The sequence below is a fragment of the Oncorhynchus kisutch genome, linkage group LG20, assembly GCF_002021735.2.
Source record: "Oncorhynchus kisutch isolate 150728-3 linkage group LG20, Okis_V2, whole genome shotgun sequence".
Classification (NCBI taxonomy): Eukaryota; Metazoa; Chordata; class Actinopteri; order Salmoniformes; family Salmonidae; genus Oncorhynchus; species Oncorhynchus kisutch.
In genome coordinates, this window is record NC_034193.2 from 18,147,206 (window position 1) to 18,175,144 (window position 27,939).

General features: G+C 45.2%; 1 protein-coding gene across 3 annotated transcripts in view; it reads left to right on the top strand.

Moving 5' to 3' along the window:
* The first annotated feature begins 1,858 nt into the window (after nt 1-1,858).
* The window catches only part of LOC109865134 (SRC kinase signaling inhibitor 1), a 43,708-nt gene continuing 17,627 nt past the window's right edge, over nt 1,859-27,939 (top strand). For 2 of the 3 annotated variants that reach the window (XM_031799741.1, XM_031799742.1), the window contains exons 1-7: nt 1,859-2,061; nt 3,273-3,592; nt 13,594-13,620; nt 22,243-22,444; nt 23,083-23,212; nt 23,493-23,664; nt 26,900-27,870. In XM_031799741.1, coding sequence (XP_031655601.1) covers nt 3,296-3,592; nt 13,594-13,620; nt 22,243-22,444; nt 23,083-23,212; nt 23,493-23,664; nt 26,900-27,870 — 1,799 coding nt within the window. In that variant the 5' untranslated portion in view covers nt 1,859-2,061; nt 3,273-3,295. Of the gene's footprint in view, nt 2,062-3,272; nt 3,593-4,322; nt 4,653-13,593; nt 13,621-22,242; nt 22,445-23,082; nt 23,213-23,492; nt 23,665-26,899; nt 27,871-27,939 lie in introns of those variants that run through there. The other variant, XM_031799743.1, reaches the window with a different exon arrangement.

The following is a 27,939-nucleotide window of genomic DNA, read 5'->3' on the forward strand; positions in this document are numbered from 1 at the left end:
GGCCAGAGCACAAACTTGCCATTCCCAGAGCTGAACAGAAATAATCAGGTGTCAGAGATGAAACCATAAAATAAAAAATAAAAAACGGCCTCTGTCACCCCCCCGTGTCACCGGCGTCCAAGATTCTTGTGTTCGCCGCACAACGAGAAATGTTTGGCCACAGCCTTGAGACAATCCATTTGGAATGTATCCCATGCTCCAGGTTGGCTGAAATACAATTCCGCCGGGAAATGTCTATCACTCACAGGTTTTCAAGTTCCGCTTCAACTCTAACGAACACAACCGCCGATGATGAATCCTCGGCCGCCTCGCAAAAGAGGAGGGAGGAGGAGGGAGGGAGGGATGAGGGTGAGAAATGGCCTCCTCCTACAGAGACAAAGTTTACATAAAAGACTGCAGTGTGAATAGGAAAAAATTAAAAGGATGTTCGTCACCAGCATTAATAGTGTAATTAACTCTCCCATAACGTTTCTAATAATGGGACCTGTGTTAGAGGTGACAGGTCATTAAGAATCCTACTGCTGTGAGTTATACTGCCAGGGTAGAAAAGCATTGGGAGGAACTACAGGGTTCCTTGTGTATAGATGGATTCAACTGGTTTCATTGAACATGTCATTGTTACAGTGATATCATTGAATATCAAATTCAAGTGATACGTCATCTATTTACATGATGTCATCACTTTATAATATAACATACTATACTGTCCAATCGATGTGTAAACACGCCGTTGGCTTCGCAAATGTTCCATTATAAAAACCTTCAGCCCCCGACAGATTTTCCCTGTCTCCTCTAACAGATCTCTGCTGTCATGGCTGCATCATGGAATCCCTGCATCCCTCCCCAACTCTGAAGTGATATCAAACGCATTATCACTGTTTTTGCTCTCTACTGAAAGAGCTCAATCTGGAAAACTTGACCTCTGATTTTTTGTAGATTTGTGGATTAATGAACAAAATTCTAAAATAGCGTTTTTAAGTGAACTATCCCTTTAAACTGGGTGCAGGGCACTTATCCTGCCCAGACAATGCAGTAACAGTGACTGTATTACCTTGAGAACATCTGTGTCGGTCGGAGAGCTTTAACAACTGTGTGGCTGTGGCTTTCTAACCTCGAGATAATCACACATAGAGCTGCCCATCCACAAACTAAGTAATGGGCCTTAACTGCAGAAAATCAATATGGATCCCTCTATCTGTGCAGCCATAAGACGTGATTTACTGTATGGATTCAATACCGTCAGCTGTTTAACATCTGTAAGACCTACTTACGGAAACAGAGAGGAGTGCAACAGTGAATGGTCAACAGCTGATGTTGCATTAGGCGTAATGTATGGACCTCTATAGAGAATTTTAAAATAATGCATTGATGCTTGCACGCTTATGGTTCACTATCGTATATGATGCTGACCATTCTCTCCTTTATTTATTAGTTTGTTGTTGGACTGTACTTGGCGACTTCAACCTCCCGACGTTTGCCTCCGATTCATTTCTTTCCAACTCTCTCTTTCCCATCCTTGTCTCTTTTGACCTCCCCCTTTCGCCAACTTTTATCGCCGAGTCACAGCCCCCTGGCTTCCCCCTGTCTGCACTCCCCTCTCCCAAGGTTCCGTTCACATGGTCCCCAGCTGCTGACCGGGCGTTTCCCGGGGCCTCAGACACCGTTTCACCACTGCTCCCATCTCAGATTCATCCTGACCCGTCCCCCCGGTTTATCGGCCCTTTCCCCATCTTTAAAATCATTAGCCCCTCTGCTGTTCGTCTTCTGTAGCCCCGCACCCTCCGTATACATCCCCTTTTTCATGTGTCTAGAACACACAAACACATGTCTCACAGCCCGTTGTCTCCTGTTTCCAGGCCCACCTCTCTCCCCCGTCTCATCAACGGACAACCGGCATACACGGTGAGGCGTCTCCTGAAGGTTCGACCTCGGGCAGGGGATTCCAATACCTGGTTGACTGGGAGGGTTATGGCCCGGAGGAGAGGTGCTGAGTTCCCGCTAGGGACATCCTGGACCTAGGCCTCATCGCTGAGTTCCAACGCCGGCACCCAGGTCAACCAGGTATGCGCCCTGGCACCCCGGGGGGGGGGGGGGGGGGTCTGTCTGTTTGTCTGACTGCTGTTCGTTTCATTCGTCAAGTCTACCAGCGTTTTCCCCCTTACTCCTGTCTTTTCTAAAGTTCCTGTTTTCTAGTTTCCCGGTTTTGACCATGCTGCCTGTCCTGACCCTGAGCCTGCCTGCTGTTCTGTACCTTGCCACACCACCCAGATTTGTTGACCTCTGCCTGCCCTTGACCTGTCGTAAACTTTTGTTACTTCGACACTGTCTGCATCTGGGTCTTCTCCTGAAACTTGATACACAGGCTCTTCTCTCTCTCTCTCTCTCTCTCTCTCTCTCTCTCTCTCTCTCTCTCTTCCTCTCTCATGATCTGCCCATTCCATTCTCAGAAGACCCCAGGAAAACTGTTTGCTATAGTCTGGTAATGCCTAGCTTGCAGATCTAGTCACTATCGACTTTCTGAAAAGGGGCATTCACTTGGTTTTTCCTAGGGAGTTTATTTAGCTCCTTTAGTGTCAGTCCTTGGTCAATTTATTCAAGTTATCTCCATGGCCACAAGCTTGCACTATGACATACTCCCTAAAGGGGGAACAGCTCACATCCAATCTTGGCTTCTGACACAGAATGGTCCTGACATTCATGAGTGCTGTCATCTCCAAGATTTGGGACTTCACCCTGTGACAATAGTGTCGCCTTAACTGTTGTGGGATTTAGCAAATGCTGCAGCTGTTAGAGGCCATTAATATAAATTGATGGGTGTGTGTGTGGAGGGATAGGGATAAGTGTGTGTGTGTGTGTGTGTGTGTGTGTGTGTGTGTGTGTGTGTGTGTGTGTGTGTGTGTGTGTGGAGGGATGGGGTTAAGTGTGTGTCTTTGTGTGAATGTATGTGTGTGTGTGTGGATGGATGGGGTTATAGTGTGTGTGTGCGCGCGTATCTTAAGGAGAGTGAGACTTACTTGACTCTGGATTGTCATTATTTAGAACAGGTTCATGTACTCAGGTCATAGTATTAAGATATTCCTGTTTCACCATCTCCTCCCATGAACACATACTGTAACATACATCAATATTGTCAGGATGCTGTTTAACTTTAGGGAATCTAATGTTAAAGTCAGAGATCTAGTATTTTTGATTAATTCGCCCGTATAACCTTCACAGCAAATGTTCTTATCTTGACCCCTGACCCCACGTTCCCTCATCTTTGACCCTTCCAGGTCGGGAGAGAAGAAAGGGTCACATGATCTCCACTGGGGATGCAGAGTTCCCGTGTGAGTACCACACCCTGGGCCACGGCGGCACGCGCTGTTTCCCTCACAACAACAACAACAACGGCGGGCTGGCGCCAACCTCTGGGAACCGCCAACGCCACAACACCCTCGCTGCCAAGAGCCTGGAGGCCCTTACGAACCTTCACAAGGCTGACATAAAGCGCCAGCACGAAGCCTTTATGGACCTCCAGAAAAATCAGAAGTATCCGGCCAGCCCCTGTATGTCTCAGGGCCAGAGATCACCTAACTTTGGCCGCCAACAGCAGGTAACATCTTAATACCCTCAATTACCCATCCCTGGTACAAAAACAGTTGAGAACCACAGGAGTATCCAGGCTACATGTCAATGAATCGGTTTATTATGACATCGTTGGCTGATAGTTACCAGAAGGTGTTAGAGGAAGATGGAAACAGAGATTTGAGATAGGAAGGAAATAGACACATTGATCCATACATGAAAGGTTGACCTCTTCCACCCATCAAATCCCCCTCTCTATCTCTCTCTTTTTCCTCTCATCCACCACATGCTTTGCAGTCAATGCTTGCATGCCAAAGCTGTTAGAGATGCAAAGCACCAGGACTTTGCTGTGTAGACTGTTTATTCTCCCCTACCCTCATCCCTCTATCCTGATCCCTCCGTCCCTCTACCCCAATCACCTGCCTGTGAATACCACCATTCATCATAGACTCCCGTCTCTCCACACTCTCTCCTCCAAAGGCCAAGTATCACTCCATCCCCTCCTCTGTTTCCTCCCTTTTGCTTTTATTTTCCCAGTGTATTTACCCTGGCACAGCCATCTATTTCTGCACACAGAAGTGTGCGAGAGAGAGAAAAAGAGGGAGAGACGGAGGGGCAGATAGAGGGAGAAACAGGTGGAGTCCACGGTTGCCACGGCAACCCCCGCGCTGCCCCCCCCTCATTCCCATATAAGGCAGTCAATGATATCATATGGCTGGCAATGCCTAGGCAAAGAGAGAGAGAGTGGAGAGGGCGGATGGCAGCAGTAGTAGCAGCGAGAGGGAGAAACAAAGAGGGAGAGATGAGGAGTGAGAGAATGACTGAAACTGCGATTGGGCTGTAACGGTATAGGGACAGAGAGAGAGAGAGAGGAAGTTCCACTGGTTCTACTTCAGATATCCAGACCAACACCGCCTGGGATTTACTGATTCCTCTGGGCTCGCGGGAGAGCGAGAGGACAGAGCAACCGCAGTCAGAAAATGGAGAGGGGGGAGGAGGAAGGGGAGGGAGGCATGTGGAGCATCATGTGAACCAGCACACCACCAGTCAGCCAGCGACAGCAGCAGGCTCGTTGAGTAGCAGCAACGGTACCAGTTCTCCTTTTCATTCATTAATCAATGGAGACGTGCAGAATCCTGTGTGTTCTGGTGTTACTGTGGAATAGACGTGTTTCTGCCGCTGCATGTGGGGCAGAGAGAGAGGAGAAAGGGAGAGCGAGAAAGAGAGTGATATATGCATGTATGGAAGAGAGCTGTTTCTGTACCTGACTGCGTGTGTGCATGTGACTATGACCAGCCAGTGTGTGCTCATTTGTGTGAGTGTGTGAGTGTGTAGCTGAGACCAGTGCAGGTAAGACAAGATGCAATGGGTATGCCTCTCCTCTACTCTCTCCTTTCTGCAGGCATAAGAGGAGGGGTGTGTGAGTGTATGTATGTATGATCTGTGTGTCTGGGCTGGCTCATGCCAGGTTTTACCAGTGTGCAGGTGTTGGCCAGGTGTGGTTGTGGTGCCGCAGTGTCTGAAAGAACAGGAGGGGGCTGGTGTGTGTGTGTGTGTGTGAGAGAGAGAGAGAGAGAGAGAGAGGGTGGGTACAGGGATGACTACTTGGCATGCAGGTCAGGCATCCGTTGCTCCACTCCTCTCTCTCTCTCTCTCTCTCTCTCTCTCTCTCTCTCTCTAACTCTCCCTCTTCCTCTCTCTGTACACATAGGTCCATCGTGGGATTTTCAGCTTGTGTAATTGAGATATATGGCAGGGCATTGAATTCCTTCATGGTGCATAGGGGGACGGTTTATTTTGTGTGGGGCAGGTTTTATGTTCTGAAACGCCCTCTTGTTAGTGCACATTGGAGGAGAGGTGGGCAGGGGAAACTGAAATAAGCAGAATGAAGAGGGAAAGGTGGATGAATACATGAATAGAGAGCGGGGGGGACGTGGGAACATGTGTTTAATGCATATGATTATGCATAAGTCTACTGGTATGTTAGTGGGTGGAGTTATGCGAGTATAAAATGGATGTGTAGAGGTAGGTGCTAGGACATGCATGTCAGTCTCTCCTGGCTCCAATTTGAGGAGAGACTGACTGCATCACCATTGCTCTTTGTGCGAGGTGTTGATGTGTTGAAGGTACCAGCCTTTATATTTAAGCAATTGGCACACAGTTTGGACACTCATTGGTACAACACAAGACATACAACCAGAGGTCTCTGCACAGTCCCCTGGTCCAGAACAGAACAGAGGCTGGGAAAGGCACTGTATTAAATACCACCCCAGGTCACTCAAGCTAGGAATAAAACCAGTTTTAAAAAACAGATAAAAGAACACCTTACTGCACAACGGGAACTGACACAGCCATTTTATATTTCTTGTATTGTCATTTCAACTGCACTATGTACATTACCCGTAAAAAGTTTGGACACACCTACAGCGGTTCAACGGTTTTTCTTTATTTTTACTATTTTCTACATTGTAGAATAATAGTGAAGACATCACAACTATGAAATAACACATATGGAATCATGAAGGATACAAAAAACAGTTAAACAAAATATATTTTATATTGTCACGTGTGCTCCCTCTCCGGCCTCTAAGTCACCAGGCTGCTCAATATGGCGCACACCTGTCACCATCGTTACGCGCACCTGCGAGTCGTCAGACTCACCTGGACTTCATCACCTCCCTAATTACCTTCCTTATATATGTCACTCCCTTTGGTTCCTTCCCCAGGCGTCATTGTTTCTGTTTCTTATCTGTGTGCTGTTTTAGTTTCTTGTTTTGTATCATGTTCCATTTATTTATGAAAACACTCTGCTCCCTGAACTTGCTTCCTGACTCTCAGCGCACATCGTTACATATATTTTAGATTCTTCAAAGTAACCACCCTTTGCCTTGATGACAGCTTTGCACACTCTTGGCTATCTCTCAACCAGCTTCACCTGGAATGATTTTCCAACAGTCTTGTAGGAGTTCCCACATATGCTGAGCACTTGATGGCTTCTTTTCCTTATCTCTGCGGTGCAACTCATCCCAAGCCATCTCAATTGGGTTGACGTTGGGTGATTGTGGAGGCCAGGTCATCTGATGCAACACTCCATCACTCTCCTTCTTGGTATAATAGCCCTTACACAGCCTGGAGGTGTGTTGGGTCATTGTCCTGTTGAAAAACAAATGATAGTCCCACTAAGCGCAAACCAGGTGGGATGGCGTATCGCTGCAGAATGCTGTGGTAACCATGCTGTTTAAGTGTTCCTTGAATTCTAAATATATCACTGACAGTGTCACCAGCAAAGCACTCCCACACCATCACACCTCCTCCTCCGTGCTTCACGGTGGGAAACACACACGCGGAGGTCATCCGTTCACCTACTCTGCATCTCACAAAGACAAGGCGGTTGGAACCAGAAATCTCAAATTTGGACTCATCAGACCAAAGGACAGATTTCCACCAGTCTAATGTCCATTGCTTGTGTTTCTTGGCCCAAGCATGTCTCTTCTTATTATTGGTGTCCTTTAGTAGTGGTTTCTTCACAGTAATTTGACCATGTAGGCCTGATTCACAAAGTCTCCTCTGAACAGTTGATGTTGAAATGTATCTGTTACTTGAACTCTGTGAAGCATTTATTTGGGCTTCAATTTCAGAGGCCAGTAACTCTAATGAACTTATCCTCTGCAGCAGAGATAACTCTGGGGCTTCCTTTCCTATGGCAGTCCTCATGAGAGCCAGTTTCATCAGGTCTTGAGATGTGCGTATTGACTGACCTTCATGTCTTAAAGTAATGATGGACAGTCGTTTCTCTTTGCTTTTTTGAGTTGTTCTTGACATAATATAGACTTGGTCTTCTACCAAATAGGGCTATCTTCTGTATACCACCCCTACCTTGTCACTACACAACTGATTGGCTCAAACGCATTAAGAAGGACAGAAATTGCACAAATGAACTTTCATCAAGGCACAGTCTCAATGCATTCCAGATGACTACCTCATGAAGCTGGTTGAGAGAATGCCAAGAGTGTGCAAAGCTGTCAGGTTAAAGGGTGCCTACTTTGACACTTTTTGTTTAACACTTTGTTGTGTTATTGTGTTATTTCATAGTTTTGACTATTATTATTATTCTACAATGTAGAAAATAGTAATAAAATAAAGAAAGCCACTGGAATGAGAAGGTGTGTCCAACATTTTGACTGGTACAGTATTAGATCTAGATATTGTGTGTACAGTATACACTGATATGTAGGCTATGTGTGACCTTTTAAATGTATGTATTTCAGTCCTTGACTTTTAATGTTCTGTACTGTGTATTATGTCATATTTCATGTGGACCCCAGCTGATGCTTTTTCAGGGATTCTAATAAGCACCCATAAATACCAAATACTAATATGTTGTGTTGACTTAGGCACGTTTGCTGAATTCCAAATCCGACCCTAGCAACTTCTCCTAGGCACTTCTTTGTATCTTAAGTAACTGAATATATTTAAGCCAGCTTCAACCTTGCCTAGGGGGTAGGGGTTGATTTGGTATTCATCATAGGATCATGGGTGTACAAGATAGTGTATATCTGCTTCGAGATTCTATTAGGGTCGATATAGACAGTAGAAGACATACATGACATTTAATACAAATAATATGTGCAACCATTCTCAACGTCATATTTCAATTTAAAGTTCAAGTTAACACATTTGATTATACCCATATGGCGTTCTTAGACACTGGTGTACTTTACTCACTGTAGGTATAGGCTAACAGCAATAAATGGCTAGGAGAAATGGCTAGGAAAAACTCCCTTCAAAGGCAGGAACCTAGGACGAAACATAGAGAGGAACCAGGCTCTGAGGGGTGGTCAGTCCTCTTCTGGCTGTGCCGGCTGGAGATTATAACAGTACATGGCCAAGATGTTCAAACGTTCATAGATGACCAGCAGGGTCAACTAATAATAATCACAGTGGTTGTAGAGGGTGCAACAGGTCAGCACCTCAGGAGTAAATGTCAGTTGGCTTTTCATCGTCGATTATTCAGAGTTAGAGACAGCAGGTGTGGTAGAGAGAGAGAGTTGAAAACAGCAGGTCCGGGACAAGGTAGCATGTCCGGTGAACAGGTCAGGGTTCCATAGCTGCAGGCAGAACAGTTGAAACTGGAGCAGCAGCACGACCAGGTGGACTGGGGAGAGCAAGGAGTCATCAGGCCAGGTCCTGAGGCATGGTCCTAGGGCTCAGGTCCTCTGAGAGAAGAGAAGAGAAGAGAAGAGAGAGAGAGAGAGAGAGAGAGAGAGAGAGAGAGAGAGAGAGAGAGACAGAGACAGAGAGAGGGGAATTAGAGGGAGCATACTTAAATTCACACAGGACACCGGATAAGACAGGAGAAATACTCCAGATATAACAGACTGACCCTAGCCCCCTGACACATAAACTATTGCAGCATAATTACTGGACACTGGGACAGGAGGGGTCCTGAGACACTGTGGCCCCATCCAACTATACCCCCGGACAGGGCCAACCAACCAACCATAGTATCATTTATTTTATTTTATTTTTTATTACACCTTTATTTAAACAGGTAGGCTAGTTGAGAACAAGTTCTCATTTGCAACTGCGACCTGGCCAAGATAAAGCATAGCAGTGTGAGCAGACAACACAGAGTTACACATGGAGTAAACAATTAACAAGTCAATAACACAATAGGAAGAAAAAAAATGGGGAGTCTATATACATTGTGTGCAAAAGGCATGAGGAGGTAGGCGAATAATTACAATTTTTCAGATTAACACTGGAGTGATAAATGATCAGATGGTCATGTACAGGTAGAGATATTGGTGTGCAAAAGAGCAGAAAAGTAAATAAATAAAAACAGTATGGGATGAGGTAGGTAAAAATGGGTGGGCTATTTGCCGATAGACTATGTACAGCTGCAGCTTTAGGGATGATCAGTGAGTTACACCTGCTGGAGCGCGTGCTACGGATGGGTGTTGCCATCGTGACCAGTGAACTGAGATAAGGCGGAGCTTTACCTAGCATGGACTTGTAGATGATCTGGAGCCAGTGGGTCTGGCGACGAATATGTAGCGAGGGCCAGCCGACTAGAGCGTACAAGTCGCAGTGGTGGGTGGTATAAGGTGCTTTAGTGACAAAACGGATGGCACTGTGATAAACTGCATCCAGTTTGCTGAGTAGAGTGTTGGAAGCAATTTTGTAGATGACATCGCCGAAGTCGAGGATCGGTAGGATAGTCAGTTTTACTAGGGTAAGTTTGGCGCCGTGAGTGAAGGAGGCTTTGTTGCGGAATAGAAAGCCGACTCTTGATTTGATTTTTGATTGGAGATGTTTGATATGAGTCTGGAAGGAGAGTTTACAGTCTAGCCAGACACCTAGGTACTTATAGATGTCCACATATTCAAGGTTGGAACCATCCAGGGTGGTGATGCTGGTCAGGCGTGCGGGTGCAGGCAGCGAACGGTTGAAAAGCATGCATTTGGTTTTACTAGCGTTTAAGAGCAGTTGGAGGCCACGGAAGGAGTGTTGTATGGCATTGAAGCTCGTTTGGAGGTTAGATAGCACAGTAGTCAAGTCCTAGTTATAGTGAGCAATAACAGTCTTGGGACTGTGTAGAGGCCTGGCCAGTAAAATGGGGTCTGAATGGAGGTAATATGTCATGGGATCTGATTGGTGGTGATATGTCATGGTGTCTGATTGGTGGTAATATGTCATTGGGTCTGATTGGTGGTAATATGTCATTGGGTCTGATTGGTGGTGATATTGCATGGGGTCTGATTGGTGGTAATATGGCCATGCAGGCAGACACATGATCACTAGCGCTGACTCGGACAGTAGCCTGCAGGACGCACAAAGCTCTCTGTATCTGGGTCACAGGAGCCCACAGGCCTCTGTTCTCTTCCTCTCCTGCCTCTGCTCTGTCGTTCTTCATCCAGCTTCTCTCCTCCACATACTCTCTCAACAGAGGGTAGGAACTCATTGAATATTTCCTTTCAAACCAGGGTAGGAATGGAAGGTTCTTTCTTAACAGAGGGTAGGACTAAGCCTTCTGTCTCAAAAGAGGGTGGGAATTGAGAGTGAGGGAGTTAAAAGGTCTAGCTCTGAGCTAATGGAATAGAATATACTATCTGAATGTTGCTGGGTCACTCTTGCATTTGTGTGCCGTACCATGGCAACCATGAAAAACACTTTAAAATGAAAATAGATATTCATCATTTGTTTATACTGAAATGGTTATTAATCACAAAACATAATGTAAGTCCTTCATTACTGCAACACTTTGTGGCAGGGATCATCAACTAGACTCAGCCGCGAGCTGATTTCATTCCTTGACCGGATGGTCGGAACACAATTGCAAATAATTTGTAGACTGTAAATTGACAGCAAGAAGCCCAAACAGATATAATATTTGACTCAAACGTAATCATTTCACACCTTGCTTACATTTGTATACAATCATATGCCTCTGTATTATGCGTGGGAAGACTTGGGAACAGATTTCCTTCATTAAAATCATTTGGAACTGATTTCCTGGTGTTTTGATTGTCTTTTATGTCCAACAATGAAACTTTAAAAATGATAATGCATCTAAAGTAAACAGGCCCCTTTACTTCTTTCACATTACAGGCTTATTCCAAAATGTATTCAATTGTTTTATTTCCTTATAAATCTGCATACAATACTGCATAATGTCAAAGCAACAAAAAAATCAAAAATCGAAATAAGACATTTACATAAGTATTCAGACCCTTCACTCAGTACTTTGTTGAAGCACCTTTGGTAGCGATTACAGCCTCGAGTCTTCTTGGGTATGACGCTACAAGCGTGGCACACTTGTATTTGGGGAGTTTCTCCCATTCTTCTCTCCAGATCCTCTCAAGCTCTGTCAGGTTGGATGGGGAGCGTTGCTGCACATTCTCTCCAGACATGTTTGATCAGGTTCAAATCTGGGCTCTGGCTGGGCCACTCAAGGACATTCAGAGACTTGTCCTAAAGCCACTCCTGTGTTGTCTTGGCTGTGTGCTTAGGGTCGTTGTCCTGTTGGAAGGTGAATCTTCGCGCCAGTCTGAGGTCCTCAGTGCTCTGGAGCAGGTTTTCATCAAGGATTTCTCTGTACTCTCTGTACTGCTCAGTTAATCTTTCCCTCGATCCTGACTAGTCTCCCAGTCCCTGTTTTGGTACCTCTCCCCAGATCTGGACCTCGACACAACCCTGTCTCGGAGCTCTATGGACAATTCCTTCGACCTCATGACTTGTATAACCTTGAACCTTGTATAGACAGGTGTGTGCCTTTGCAAATTATGTCCAATCAATTGAATTTACCACAGATGAACTCCAATCAAGTTGTAGAAACATCTCAAGGATGATCAATGGAAACAGGATGCACCTGAGCTTAATTTTGAGTCTCATAGCAAAGGTTCTGAATAGTTATGTAAATAAGGTATCTGTTTTACATTTTCAATACATTTGCAAAAATGTCTAAAAACCTCTTTTCACTTTGTCATTATGGAGTATTGTTGAAGGCTGAAACGTAACGGAATGTGAAAAAAGTCTGAAGGGGTCTGAATACTTTCCGAAGGGGGGGGGGGGGGGGGGGGGGCAAATAAAACCAAATAAAACCATTGGGTTATCCCAGTAGCGATGATGTTTTGGGGTTTTAGGGATATCTACCTATTATTTTGAAAGCTAGGTAGTAAACAAAGTATTTCATATATTGTATCGATCAATAAAAACAAAGAAGGCTATTAAAATAAGATGTTCTTTCAACAATAACACCTTCAATTTGTCATTGGTGTTACTGTCATTGGTGTTACTTCTCCTACTGGTGGCACAATGTTATAATCATGTTAAAAATAATTTCAAGACTGCAATATTAGTTCATTTAGAATGGGAAGACGTACCCAAAAATATAGAAAATGTTGTTCATTTTCTCCAAAATGCCATGCCCAAATGCCACCACAATTCAAGATCGACCAAGCTTTTTAGGCGTCACATAGCCTTGGGGTTAAGAGTATTGGGCCAGTATTCAAAAGGTCACTGGTTCAAAAATCCCTGAGCCGACTTTGTGAATAATCTGTCAATGTGCCCTTGAGCAAGGCACTTTACCCTAATTTCTCCTGTAAGTCGCTCTGGATAATAGCGTCTGTTAAATCACTCATATGTAAATGTTTAGATGAGTGATAAAATAGTCAGGTATCATCCTTAATTTAGAACCAAAATTGAACTGTGCACTTGACACCCCTGGCACAAGTCCTACATAATCTTGCAACAGCGTCTTGGTTATAGCCTACCGTTGTCACTGTGACTCAAGGACACTACACACAGTCACAATAGCCTAACACAACCTAATAGATTTAATGAACTTTGTCCTCTCCGTTGGAGGCTGCCCAAATTCCCTTAAAAAGCCAAGCTTCTTTAATCCAGTGTCTGTGTATTGCTTTAATCCACTCCTGAATTTGAGCCAGCTAATTGTGTGAACAGTAGGTGTTCAGTTGGATCGCTAGCTAGCTGGTGTGTGTTTGTCATTAGTATGGATGTAGTGTCTGTAAACATTTGATTCATTGTTGGGAAGCAATTACAGGCAATTAAAAGGCTATTATGATGGCACTGAAGGACATCGGAAGTTAATCTGGTCTATCATCACAATAATTAGCCCCTCACTTTCCGATTGGATCTGACGGAGAGAGAAATATGATGGTCTTATACCCCTCCTTTTTTTTGTCTTGGGAAAGTCTTCAACTCCTCTCTCTCCTCAGATAAAGTATTCAGATCTTCCCAACTTTATTCGTCACGTCTGCATTATCTTACAAACGTCTGACTGGAAGCGGGTAGATGGATCTTTCTCACTCACATCCCCTTTTCTCCGTTCCCCACACGTCTCTCCATCCATCTCTCTCTCTGACTAGCAGCGGTTGTCAGGGAGAAGACAGTTGTCCGGCTTAAGGGATGGGAACATATCTAACTCCCTATCCTTTTCTCTCTCTCTCTTGCTCTCTCTCTCTCTCTCTCTCTCTCTCCCTTTTCCCTCTCTCTTTCTCCCCCTAGCAACAGCCAAACTACTGGAGCTTCAAGGTCAGTGCTAAGACTGTTTGTGTTTTAGTGTGAATATGTGTCTCTGTGGATTTGTCTGTAATGGGATAAACATTCATAGTGTATGTGTGTGCATCTGTGTGCTTCTCTACTCCTCATTGTGAGTGTTGCAGTGTTGGCACACACCTCTGAGACTTGTTACTGGTGTAGGAATGCATCTGCCGCTGTATTTTGAGTCCCTCATAGTGGGGCCAAGTCCCAAGTTGAGATCTGTGTGCTGAAATTGGACACACCTAAGTTATGCCTTGATGTCAATGGGAGATTTGTGCGAGAACGTACTTTGCCTGGATCTCAGGTTAGGATTTGGGCCAAAGAGACTTAAAATATCTGTAACATGTAAATCATTATCCTGATTCGCAACAGTTGTCGTTTACATTCCGTGTACATGAACCAACACGACTGTAGAACAGTTCTGTCTGCAAGGTTTAGGTACTCTTAGTGGACAAAATAAGCATTCTGGCTCAATATGGCTGCTGTGCATCCCCCATGCCGCGCTACATATTGGTTCCCACATATTCTGCAATGCCACTATGTAAAGTTGGTACAGAGAATGTAGAATGGAAGGGCTACTGAGTCAGTTGAGATGTATTTGTATTTTTTGGCAAAATGCTATATATGCATTGTTTAGCTGGAATGGGATGTTTGCATCCTTTATATTTGCCTGTGATATGTGTTTGTATCACCTATCTTAAGATGAATGCACTAACTGTAAGTCACTCTGGATAAGGCAATCTGCTAAATGTTCACATACAGATCTCATATTACTCTGTGGAATTTTGTTTTCTAAACATTGATGTAGAATTTGTACATTTCTTCACATTTGACCGTGTAAAACCTAGCAGTGCTACTTATATCTCTGAAACACACCAATCTCTTTCATAATTTCTTTAAACAAATTAAGCTCATTTACCCCCCCGAAATTAAAATGGATATAAAGCGTTTTGGAATTCAACTCTTCATATGAATAATTCCCTATGACAGAGATCTGACTGTTGTGTGTTGCTGACCAAAGAACAAGGCCGGAGAGGAGAACAGAGGAAGGAACAAAGGATGGAAGGGTGTTTGAAGCTCAAATTTCAAAATTTGCATCAAGGGAAGAGTTGATGCTTTCAGAATGAATAGATGGCCAACAAACGTCTACAGTGTAGAATGGCAGTGTAGAATGGCAGTGTTAGGTATCTTTGTAGCATCTAGACAGAAGCATCCTACACACAGAGGCATTCCATTAGTGTAGTAATCTCTCCGCTACATTTCCACGGTAAATATACAGAATATTTCAACATTTAGTCACAAATGTACCATTTCCTATTTGGATTTCCAATCCCTGCATTCCTAATTTGTATGTCATATAATACCTCCCTACTAATTACATAACTGGTGGTTTCCTCATATGCCAGCAGTCCATTTCCCTCTTATCTCGTTCAATGTCACACACACAAGCTTTATTGAATCCCCCGTTCGCTGTTGGCTCCCAGTTCTAACGGGATTGCTTATCGCTCGCCCTCTCTTCCTCTCAGGGAGGCTGCTGTTCTCACTATTCTGATGCAAGAGAAATCCCTTCAGCAGTGCTCTTAGTGTGTGTTTGTGTCGGTGTGTGTGTCTGTAACGGCCCCTTGCTAGTTTCTTTTGATGTTTCATTGGCTTGCTAGCACTTCACAAGTGCACGTGCATGCACACGTGCACACTGTAGATTCGCATACAAACACGTCTGCATTTACACGGAAGGTCGTTGATGTAAATGTAAATGCATACACACAGTCACAAGCTATGTACATACAGAAACACACACACACACATCCGCACCAGCAAAATCACAACATCATTTTGAAGACTCGCCTCCTTCTCACATTCTCTCAGATCCTCTGACAAAACGGAGGGATTGTCTGTCTGTTTAAACTACTCTCCGTGGGGAGGCCATAACATGGATTAATATGCTTGCAGTGCTATCTCTTCTCTCTTTCTGACTGCAAAGACTGCTAGGCAACAACAGAGGAACCGAGGACCTCTGCTGTATAATTCCCTCCCTTTTGCGGATCCCAGCCCCACTAATACAAACATTAATACCACTGTCTGTCCCTCATAGGCCTCGGTCTGTCTGTCTATCTGGAGTGGGAAAGTAATCAGAGTCCATTGTCTCCTCTTCGCCGCCTTACTGTTGAATCAGGCCAGAAAGTCTATACTATAGTTAAAGTGTGTTCCAAATGGCACCCTATTCCTTACATAGTGCACGACCTGTAACCAGAGTCCTATGGGCCCGGTCAAAAGTAGTGTACTACGAAGGGAATAGGGTGCCATTTGGAACGTCGCCTTAGAGCCATGTAAAGGCGCTAGCCATATTCACATGTACAATGAGTCATTCATCCGATCCAGGTGAAGTCATCATGTCTCCCACAGTGCATGGATTCCTTGGGCTTGACTCCTTTTATTCAGAGCTACTCACAACAGAAAATGGATTTCATGCAGGGGCTCTTGTTAGGTGTTCTGTAAGTGCCGTAGCAAAAAAGTGCAGCTTGAATGTTCTTTGATTGTTTGGTTGGATGATTCATTGGTAGATTGAGTGCTTGATTGATTATTGCACATGATAGGAGGTGAACAGAGGCGACATACAGGTAACTGCTAAAATAAAGGAAGCACCAACATAAAGTGTCAATAGGTGTCACACCCTGACCTTAGTTATCTATGTTTTATGTATTCTTTTGGTCAGGTCAGGGTGTGACGAGGGTGGGTATGTGTGTTTTTGTCCTGTCTAGGGTTTTTGTATATCTATGTTTTTTTGTATGTCTAGGTAATGTAGGTCTATGGTGGCCTGAATTGGTTCCCAATCAGAGGCAGCTGTTTATCGTTGTCTCTGATTGGGGATCCTATTTAGGTTGCCATTTTCTAGTTTGTTATTGTCTGTGTAGTTGCCTGTCAGCACTTGGTTTATATAGTTTCACGGGTGTTTTGGTAGTTTATTGAGTGTTCTTTCTTTATTAAAAGAAGTATGTATTCATATCACACTGCGCCTTGGGCTCATCAATACGACGAACGTGACAATAGGGCATTGGGCCACCACGAGTGGCCAAAGTCGCCAGGAACAGATTCAATGTGCCTTTGCAATGATGCAAGTGTCTGGAGGGATGTGACAACCTTCTTCTATGAGAAATTCCACATTTGGTGTTTTGAAAACAATGTCTCACACACCGCTCCAGAATCTTCAAAAAGTGTTAAATTGGGTTGAGATCTAGTGACAGACACCCTCCCCCCCTTTAAACCCCCTATGCTCCATTGAGATCTGTCTTTCAAAGTCACTGAGACCTCTTCTAGTCATGGGAGCCAAAATACTGGTCAACTGGGCATGACCCTAAGCGTGATGGGATGTTTTAATTTCTTAATCAACTCAGGAGCCACATGTGGCAGCACCTGCTTTCATTACACTTTGTGTCCCTCATTTACTCAAGTGTTTCCTTTATTTTGGCAGTTACCTGTATGTGACAGAGACTGTCGATATACAGTAGAGGACAATGGCACCATAAATAGTATATTCTACAATAAACAAAGCTAAAATCACTATGCTGTTGTTCATTGTCCTGGTTGAATGCACTGGTAAGTGTTACTGCCAAAGGACTGAAATGTAGAAGCAGCATAGTTAGTATATAGTATTTTGACAAGACATTGAGGCGTTTCAGAAACCCTCGATGTCTAAGTGGGGAATATCTGTGATATTCTTTTGTCACTTAGCAGACGTTCTTATCCAGAGTGACTCACAGTAGTAGTTAGTACATACATTTCTTTTACACACGCACACACACACAAACACACACACACACACATACACACACACACACACACACACACACACACACACACACACACACACACACACACACACACACACACACACACACACACACACACACACACACACACACACACACACACACACACACACACACACACACACACACACACGACATTGTTTACAATAGAGGACATCCCTGGACTTGCCATGACACTTGGGGTCCCTGCTAGCAGGCTCAGTAGCTAAAGCATTTGAACAGCTGCTATTGTTGTCCTTGGCTGTCTGATTGTTGATATGGATTGTTGATATGGAAAATCACTATTCCCTGATCTGACTCTGAAAATGGCCTGTGTTTTGCAGCTCTAAAAGGCTTAGGATGCCTATGGCGGCCATGTTTCCCCTTGCGACCACCTGCAGGAAATACAAACGTGTAGTGCAGGGCTCCCCAACCAATATGGCCCGCATATGGTTATATATGGTCCCCCAAGTTTTCTGAACAAAAAATTTACATTTTTAAAAATTATATATATTTTTATTGTTGGACATAAAAGGCTGTAAAAACACAAGGAAATCAGCTCCAAGTGATTTTAATTTAAGAAATCTGTTCCCTTGCATAATAGAGAGAAACATGTGATCGTACACAAATGTAAGCAAGGTTTGAAATGATTATGTTTTAGTCAAACATATCTGTTGGTGCTTCTTGGGGACAATTTGCCGTCAACACATTATTTGTAGTTATGTTTCGGCCCCCCGACCATCCGCTTAGGAAAAAATTGGCCCACTGCTGATCTGCCAAGACAGAGAGAGGATGTTTGGTGCATAAATGGCTTCTAAAATGTGTAATTTCCACTTTTACATTTCAGACTTCATTTGCCCAAACAAAAAATATATACATCTTTACAAAAATGTCCATTAATTATAATCCACATAATAATTCACATCTCCTGTTGCTGCAGGATTATTTTCCTGCTGTAGCAAACTGGCACAAATTAAGATCCTACATCTGTATGCTGTGGCACGTGGCCAGAATCACTTATCGGCACACTTCGCTATGATCTGCCAAGACAGAGAGAGGATGTTTGGTGCATAAATTAATAATAATTTAATGAGGAGTTATTAAGGACATTCTTTTAAACTGGAGAAGCTAAATTAAAATCCTTAGAAAAGTTCTCCCAATGCTTCGTTATATAATTGTACTTAGACTGAGGTTACATGAGGTGGGATCGGTTTCATGTATACAACTCTCTTACAAGGATTGGATACAAGGACACAACTAGCTTGAGGGTGATTGTCCAAGAGTGGAGGGGGATTGTCCACGATATTCCCACAAAGGATACATTGACTATTATTGTACATTAGATGATTAGAGTATGCTGGTCAAACCTGTGCTCATACTCACATCCTTGAGGTCAAAGGTTCCCCAATTACAGAGCTCACTGGGAAAGTATGCCAGGACTGCAGGGTAGCAATGCCCATGAAATTTATGGAGTAGTGATGGTTGGACAGACAGGACTTAGGGGAGCAGTAAGATAGCCAGGTGAACGATGATCAAACAGACCCTCAAAAGAACTACACAGCAATACGTGAGAGAGAGAGAGAACCTAATTCCATTCTGATAGAGACTTGGGGCAGGAGAGATACAGTACAGAGATTGATAGAGACGTAGGATTGTGAAGAAGTAGTTTGAGACAGTTAACACTTTGAGACCTGTAGTCATACAGAGACCCCCAGTAAGGGACACAGAGGTAAGAAATGAATGTGCACATGAGTGACACTTTCTCACTGCTTCTAAACGTATCACTAAACGTGTTGCCTGTTATTGGACAAATGATTGACCCCCAGTTATATTGCTTATATGGTTGTCCAGTGTCATACATTTGATAGTTTGGGTATTTTCTCTTTGTAATGGAAGCTGTGTCTACTGTCTGCATAGTTCCTCTCGTTGACACAGATAACACACTGCTCCATGACTGATGTTTTACGCAAAAGACCATGAGATCTCCAGTAAAGATTACCCAGCCTTAGCGAGAGTCAGGTGAGAGAAGCACTGTCATAAACCAAGAGAGAATCCATGAGACAGAATGGCCTTCCAAGACATAAAGGAGGTAATGTGTTCTTCTGTAGCAGAAAATAATGCCTTCCTAAGCCTGCTGTTGACATGATGACAAAACACTGTTATAACAGGTCATAAGAATTGACAACAACCAAACGGACTTATAACAGCGTGACAGGCCGGGGTCCAATTATCCTCATTGGATGGAGAACTTTATTACAGTATCTATCCAAGTTTAATTGCACAGGCAGAAACATGGTCATGATTATCGAGGTGGAATTGGAAAAATATGCACTCCTGTGAAATGTCCAGACATTCTGCAAAAAAAAAATGTATTTATATTCTCCCCAGAGATTTTCACTTTGGAAACCACATTCCCAGGCGTTCTTCGCCAATTCCACCATCTCCTCCCTTGGATTGTGCTATTGAAGAAGATGGAGGTGGGGGAGTTTATTGGGCGTTACCCTAGAGAAAATGTCAGCTCGTAATGTAGACAGACACAGCGGGAATAAAACATGGGCATACAGAGCGCAGTCAAGCTTGTCTTCTGGTTCCCAGGAGCGCACGGAGAGGAGCCCTGCCCTCTGAGCCCTGCCCTCTGAGCCCTGCCCTCTGAGCCCTGCCCTCTGAGCCCTGCCCTCTGAGCCCTGCCCTCTGAGCCTCTCCAGGCTGCTGCCTGCGTACTGAAATGAGAACTAATTAGGAAAGAGCCGACAGGAAGTCAACCATCATGTTGCACTTTACGACTTTTCCTCTCATTCTCTGCTTAAGTCTCTCTCGCTTGGTCTCAGAATCTGTCTTCCTCCTTTTGCCTCTCTCTGTCTCTCCTCTCGCTTTCTCTCTCTTTCTTTCTCTCGCTCTCATTTCTCTCTTTCTCTCTTTCTCTATTTCTCTCTTTCTATCTTCCTTTTTTCTTTCTTTCTTTCTCTCTCTCTCTCTCTCGCTCTCTCGTTATCTCTCTCTCTCTCTCTTTCTCTCTCACACACCTTCTCTCCTGCTCCCTCCATCCTCGCTCTACAGCTGACTAACCACAAACTTTGTAATTCCCTCATGCCACCAACTTCTCTTCTCAACAGCTTGATGCTTGTGGGATGTTAGAAGCAGAAGGTGCACTGCTTCCGGTTGACACACAGTCCATAAATCTCAACACAAATGAGGGGCACCACTCGCAATCCGTCATCCTGCTCAATTCATGACGAGTGTGTGTGTATGTACATTTTGTGTGTGTGTGTGTGTGTGTGTGTGTGTGAGCATACCCCCATGTGCAGTTTGGGTGTGCCTATTGGACGAACAACAAATCAAAGCAACAGTGGCGTTTGGGGAGACAACAGATGCATAACTGAATGTGAGCAGTGTTCACAGAGCACTGTGGGAGCTCATTACTGTAGTCTTTGGGCTGGAAAATATCTGTCGGTAGGGATTCATTATAAACAACCTGCTCTAGCAGCTCCTGCCGCGCACAGCTGTAACAAGAGGTCCTCTTCCTCATCCCCACTTTTCCTCACGTCTTCATCATCTTATCTTCTCTCTGTGGTTTAAATTGGGTAGGTGAAGTCTGAAGGCTCAGTGGTCACCTGCATTTCAATGGAAGTCTGTCTAGGTAGTGTTCTGCTAGCTTCGTTTGTTAGCATTAGCATAACTAGAGTTATGTTGGTTCCTCTAATTCTCTGTAGAGTGGATACTGGTGAATCTGGCACTTAACCACCTAAGACCACATCATTTACATAGCATTAATATTAGATAGGCCTATTTATATCGCTCCATTTCTTAATGTAAATTGTTTCTTGGCTAGTGTGCACTCAAAATGAATTCAACAAGTTTAACTCCTCAGCTCACACTTAAATACATTTGTTTGAAGCTTTGTAAAATATGTTTATTACAACAGTTTTGGTGGCTGCGTCGTCATTCTGTTTTATGCAGTTGTCTCATCCCGAGGAAACAGCTGTGCTGTTGTATCTTTGTCTGGGATTGTTTTCAGAGACAATTTAACACGGGATCATTTATTTTATACTGTAATCTTCACAAAGCTGTGTTCTTTATTAAGCCCATTCTAATATACAGTATCTACTACTGCACACTGAAGACCAATAAACTTTGATTTGATTTTGTTGTCTTCTGGTTTTATCTTGTTTTATGCAATTCTCTTGTTTTGTCTGTTATTGTAGTTGTCTTTTTCCAGTGGTTGACTTGTCTTATCTGAGTTTGTGGTTGTCTTTTTGCAGTGGTTGACTTGTTTTGTCTGTTATTGTTAGTTGTCTTTTCCCAGTGGTTGACTTGTTTTGTCTGTTATTGTAGTTGTCTTTTCCCAGTGGTTGACTTGTTTTGTCTGATTTTGTGGTTGTCTTTTTGCAGTGGTTGACTTGTTTTGTCAGTTATTGTAGTTGTTTTTTTCCAGTGGTTGACTTGTCTTGTCTGAGTTTGTGGTTGTCTTTTTGCAGTGGTTGACTTGTTTTGTCTATTATTGTAGTTGTCTTTTTCCAGTGGTTGACTTGTCTTGTCTGAGTTTGTGGTTGTCTTTTAGCAGTGGTTGACTTGTTTTGTCTGTTATTGTAGTTGTCTTTTCCCAGGGGATGACTTGTTTTGTCTGAGTTTGTGGTTGTTGTTTTGCAGGGGTTGACTTGTTTTGTCTGAGTTTGTGGTTGTCTTTTTGCTTTGGTGGTTGACTATGTTTGTCTGTGTTCATTGTCACAGCAGCTGTGTGTTTTTGCTGTGGTGGTCTGGTGGTTTTAAGTGTTGATTGATACAATCTGTCTCTCCCTCTATCCCATAGGCCCGTACCCCTCGTGTGATCCGACGCAACCCCGACCAGCCGGCTCTAGCCGACCAGGCCAGCAGGGTGTCCTTTGCCTCGGCTGAGAGTCTGGAAACCATGTCTGAGGCCGACGTTCCCCTCGGGTTCAACCGCATGAACCGCCTCCGCCAGAGCCTCCCCCTGGCACGCTCATCCAGCCAGGCCAAGCTCCGTGCGCCAGGTCAGAACATAATGGTCATGTCACGCTCATATCACAGTCTTATTGACCACAATCATAACAGCAAGTCATCTGTACCATCTTTGGGGTTGCAGGCAGGTTCACTCTAAAGGAAGTTCTATTCATATAGGAGAATGAGGATCACATTCATGAGGAGGTTTCTCAAGTTTATACTTGATTCTATTTCGAATTCGTCACTGATTGTCCCAAATTAATTTAGAAAATGCCCCAGTAGACAGATGAGATTATTGTGATTGTGCCCTCTCTGCCCTCTGTCGTGTGTGTGTTTGTTGAGGTATTATAGTCAAATGAATCTCAATCCTCTCCTCTCCTCTCCTCTCCTCTCCTCTCCTCTCCTCTCCTCTCCTCTCCTCTCCTCTCCTCTCCTCTCCTCTCCTCTCCTCTCCTCTCCTCTCCTCTCCTCTCCTCTCCTCTCCTCTCCTCTCCTCTCCTCTCCTCTCCTCTCCTCTCCTGTCCTCTCCTCTCCTCTCCTCTCCTCTCCTCTCCTCTCCTCTCCTCTCCTCTCCTCTCCTCTCCTCTCCTCTCCTCTCCTCTCCTCTCCTCTCCTCTCCTCTCCTCTCCTCTCCTCTCCTCTCCTCTCCTCTCCTCTCCTCTCCTCCTTCCTCCCTCCTTCCCCTCAGGCATTCTCTTCCTCCAGCTGGGCGAGGAGACGAGGCGGGTGCACCTGACCCACGAGCTGACCAGTCTGGAGACCCTGAGAGCCCTCATTGTCCACATGTTTCCCCAGAGGCTGACCATGGCAATGCTAAGGTGGCTTAATCACACTTTAGTAGAACGCTTTGTTATAAAGGCTACATAAAGCTGTCATAAGAATGACATAACAATGACATAGACGGTGTAATAAACAATCAAGACAACTGGTGTCACCTTATGATAGCTGACTTTTAGCTAAGATAACATCTGATTAATTAGCTGGCAAGCTAAAGATGAATTCAATGAAATGAAACAAAAACAATCCTTATTAGGTCATTACCAAACAATAAGTGGCCTGCTGAATTGTAAATGCTCGGGTGTCAATGCCCATGTTCAGGTGCCCCAGCACAGCCCTGCTGATTAAGGATGAGGCCCGTAACGTATTCTATGAGCTGGAGGACCCACGAGACGTACAGGACCGCTGTGTCATCAAGATCTACTGTAAGGAGCCTGTCTACGGCACCTACCCCGGACACCACAACCCACATCTGGCCAACGGAGACCTCCGGGTGAGTGTAAAGGGGGAGGTGTGTGTGTGTGTGTGTTTGTGAGTGGGAGTTATTTGTGTGTATCTGTATCTGTGTCTGTCTCTGTCCCCCCCCCCCTCTCGCTCTCTTGTCTGTCTGTCTGTCTGTCTGTCTGTCTGTCTGTCTGTCTGTCTGTCTGTCTGTCTGTCTGTCTGTCTGTCTGTCTGTCTGTCTGTCTGTCTGTCTGTGTCTCTCTGTCTGTCTGTGTCTCTCTCTCTGTCTGTCTGTCTGTCTGTCTGTCTGTCTGTCTGTCTGTCTGTCTGTCTGTCTGTCTGTCTGTCTGTCTGTCTGTCTGTCTGTCTGTCTGTCTGTCTGTCTGTCTGTCTGTCTGTCTGTCTGTCTGTCTGTCTGTCTGTCTGTCTGTCTGTCTGTCTGTCTGTCTGTCTGTCTGTCTGTCTGTCTGTCTGTGTCTGTCTGTCTGTCTGTGTCTGTCAGTCTGTCTGTCTGTCTGTCTGTCTGTCGGTCTCTCTCTCTCTCTCTCTCTCTCTCTCTCTCTCTCTCTCTCTCTCTCTCTGTCCATCTGTATGTGTGGGCCTTGCTCGTCATGAGGAATCGTGATCCCTAAAGGTTTAACCGACCTCAGCAAGCTCTCTACCGAATTGAAAGCAAACACTGAGCCCAAGTACTCCTTCACCCCAAATAACATATTTGCAGCTACTCATAATGTTCTGACAGTGATATTATGTTGTTTAGTAATGGAAAAATGAGTAGCTATTAATCAACCTACTGGAGCACAAATGAAACTCAGCCAGTCTCTATTAAATAAGTCTGCATGAATGAGTAATATGATACTACAACAGTAGCACTGTTTTTGAATCCACGCTGACCTGTTTCCCTCCAAGGCAAAAAAGGCTATTTGCTGACTGATAATGTTGTATAATATTGTACATACACAGTTGTTCTCAAATGGTCTGTCAGCTAGAGACATGGCTTTGTGTATTTCATCAGACCCTAAAAAGTGATTTCGACGACAACTCAAACAGTTTGGGAAACGCTTGAATACACCATGGAGAATTGGCGTTGTCACTAGACATAAGCAGAAAAGAATGCGATAAAAAGTGAGAATGGAACTTGAAGCTCTTGACCCGCTCCACTACAGCCCCTTTGATGTGTACGGGGGCGTGCTCACACCTCTGTTTCCTGTAGTCCACGATCAGCTCCTTTGTCTTGCTGACATTGAGGGAGAGGTTGCTGTCCTGGCACCACACTGCCAGGTCTCTGACCTCCTCCCTGTGGGCTGCCTCGTCATCGTCGGTGATCAGTCCTACCACCGTCGTGTCGTCAGCAAACTTGATGATGGTGTTGGAGTCGTGTGTGGCCACATGGTCATGGGTGAATAGAGAGTACAGGGGGCGACTAAGCAAAACAGCCCATATGTGTTGTTGCCTACCCTCACCACCTGGAAGTGGCCTGTCAGGAAGTCCCGGATCCAGTTGCAGAAGGAGGTGTTCAGTCCCAGGGTCCCGAGCTTAGTCATGGGTTTAGTGAGGACTATGTTGTTGAATGCTGAGCTGTAATCTATGAACAGCATTCTTACATAGGTATTTATTTTGTCCAGGTGGGTGAGGGCGGTGTTGAGTGCAATAGATATGGCATCATCTGTGGATCTGTTGAGGCGGTATGTGAATTGGAGTGGGTCCAGGGTGTTTGTGATGATGCTGTCAAATCCTTTCATGGCTATAGATGTGAGTGCTGTGGGACAATAGTCATTTAGACAGGTTACCTTGGCGTTATTCAGCACGAGGACTGTGTTGGTCTGCTTAAAACAAGTTGGTATTACACACCGGGTCCATGGCTTCTGGTTGGGGTATGTACGGTCACTGTGGGGACGACTTCGTCGATGCACTTATTTATTAAGCTGGTGACTGATGTGGTAAACGCCTCCATGTTATCGGATTAATCGAAACAGTCCTGTAGCTTAGCATCCGCTTCAGTAGACCACTTCCGTATTGGGCGTGTCACTGGTACTTCCTGTTTGAATTTCTGCTTGTAAGCAGGAGGATAGACTTATGGTCTGATTTGCCAAAGGGAGGGCGAGGGAGGACCTTGAATGTATTTCTCTGTGTGGAGTAAATGTGATTTCAAGTTTTGTTTCCTCTAGTTGCATAGGTGACATGATGGAAAAAATGAGGTAAAATGGATTTCAGTTTTTCCCTCTGAATTGTGCATTTTCTTGATTTCGTATGGCCCTATACAGCTTGTTGAGTGTGGCCTTAGTGCCAGTATCAGTTTGCGGTGGTAAATAGACAGCTACGAAAAATATAGATGAAAACTCTCTTGGTAAATAGTATGGTTTGCAGCTTATCATGAGGTATTCTCAGGAGAGCAAAAACTCGAAACGTCCTTAACATTAGAACTCACTGCGCAGCTGTTGTAAACAAAGAGACACACCCCTCCTCCCTTCCGGTCTTGACGAAAAACTAGAAGGATGTATATTTATGTCCATGTTCAGCCACAACTCTGCGAAACATAGGATATTACATAGGATCCCTCTTATGCCCCAGCAAATAAACCCAAGGTGAAGTGAGCCATACATGAGCCAGCAGAGCAGATTACAGACTGTAAACCATGACGGTACCACAGAGTAGCGCTGCACAGAGACAGGGAGGATATAGAGGGACAAAATGGATTGGATGACAGGGCTTAGCGGAGATTGATTGGCAGGTTGGTTGGGCGCTGAGGAGAGGGGTTAGAGTAGTGTGAGGAGATACAGTGAAGCTGTGCTCTGCTGTGGTCTATGACGGGGATTGTGTGACAGTGGGGCTCAGGGATCCTGTCCGAGAAGTCGTGGTTCGCCCCTCGCTAGTCAGTCACAGCTAGTGGGATAATTTTTTGTACGTATGGAGGCAATTGCATCTACAGGCGGTAATGTAGATGGTGGAGTGTTTATTTAACTAGGCAAGTCAGTTAAGAACAAAGGTGCCCCAGTCATTTCTCCAGTGTGCGTAGAGCACAGGGGGCTCTATAAGGTGCCACTGACCTCCTGTGGCGTAGCATCCATGGGGGGCTGCTATCGTCTTGTCAGGAAGGCTATTATACTTTAAGAGCCCAGGGGGTCATTAACTCAGGTTGGTTTTCAAACTGCATCCAATTATATGCAATTTTCTTTTGAATCACCAGTAATATTGTATTGTATAGTATTGTAAGGTATTTTATTCAACTTCACTCTTCTTCTATTCTGAGTATGTCTATCGTTCCTCTCTTCCTCCAATGACAGAGGGAGATGGTGTACACGCCCCAGCAGGATTCTCCGTCCAACCGTCGCCTCAGCAATGCCCCCGCCTCCTCCTCCGCCTCGACCCCCTCCAGCTCCCCGTCCCGCGTCCGTCTCCTCTACAGTGGCGGTGGCCGTCCATCCTCCTATGCTGGGCAACCTCACCTCCAGCATCACCCCCACACCCACTCCCTCCCCCACCCCCACCACCTCTCGCCCGGGGGCCAGATGGCGGCCCACCACCACCCGCAGCAGCATCACCCCCAGCAGCTCCAACCCCAGCACCACCATCTCCAGCACCATGCCCAGGCTAGCTTCTCCCCCAGTGCCATCCTGGAGCGGAGGGACGTGAAGCCCGATGAGGAGGTCCACGGTATTGGCTCCAGAAGCATGGTGCTCCTGCGGGGCGATGGAGGGGGGATCTATGCCGACCCCTATTCCCTGGGCCAGGAAGGGGGTCGGCTTAGTCTGGCTGGCCCCCACTCTCCCCTACCCCCGAGGGGGGATCCCTATGGCTCTCTCTACCGGCGAGGAGGAGGTGGTGGTGGAGGGTTGGGACCCGGCTCTGTGCGCTCCCTCACTTCCTACTCGGCGGCGGCTCTGCAGGGAGAGCTGATGGACAGCGGCATCCTATACAGGCCTGGAGGCCCGCTGTATAATGATGCTGCCTACGCCGCGTCCATGTTGGCCATGGGTTTCCGGGTGCCACCCCCCTCGTCCCCGCAGAAGATCCCTGACATGAGGGACTCGTATTCGGGCACCTTGCCCGGCCGGGGCTCCCCTGGGAGGCAGACCCTGCGAAGGGACTCGGTGTCCTCCTCCGTGTTTGGGGAAAGTGCCAAAGCTAGGGGTCAGGGGTCAGGGTTGGGGTCAGATCAGCTGTGTCTGATGGCTGGACCTGGAGGGGAGGGCGGTGGTTTCAGTTCAGCACCAGGTTTTAGTTCACCTCTACCAGGCAACGAGACCGAGACCAGGTGAGAGAGAGAGTGTGTGTGTGTGTGTGTGTGTGTGTGTGTGTGTTTCGTGTGTCTGTGATGGGTATT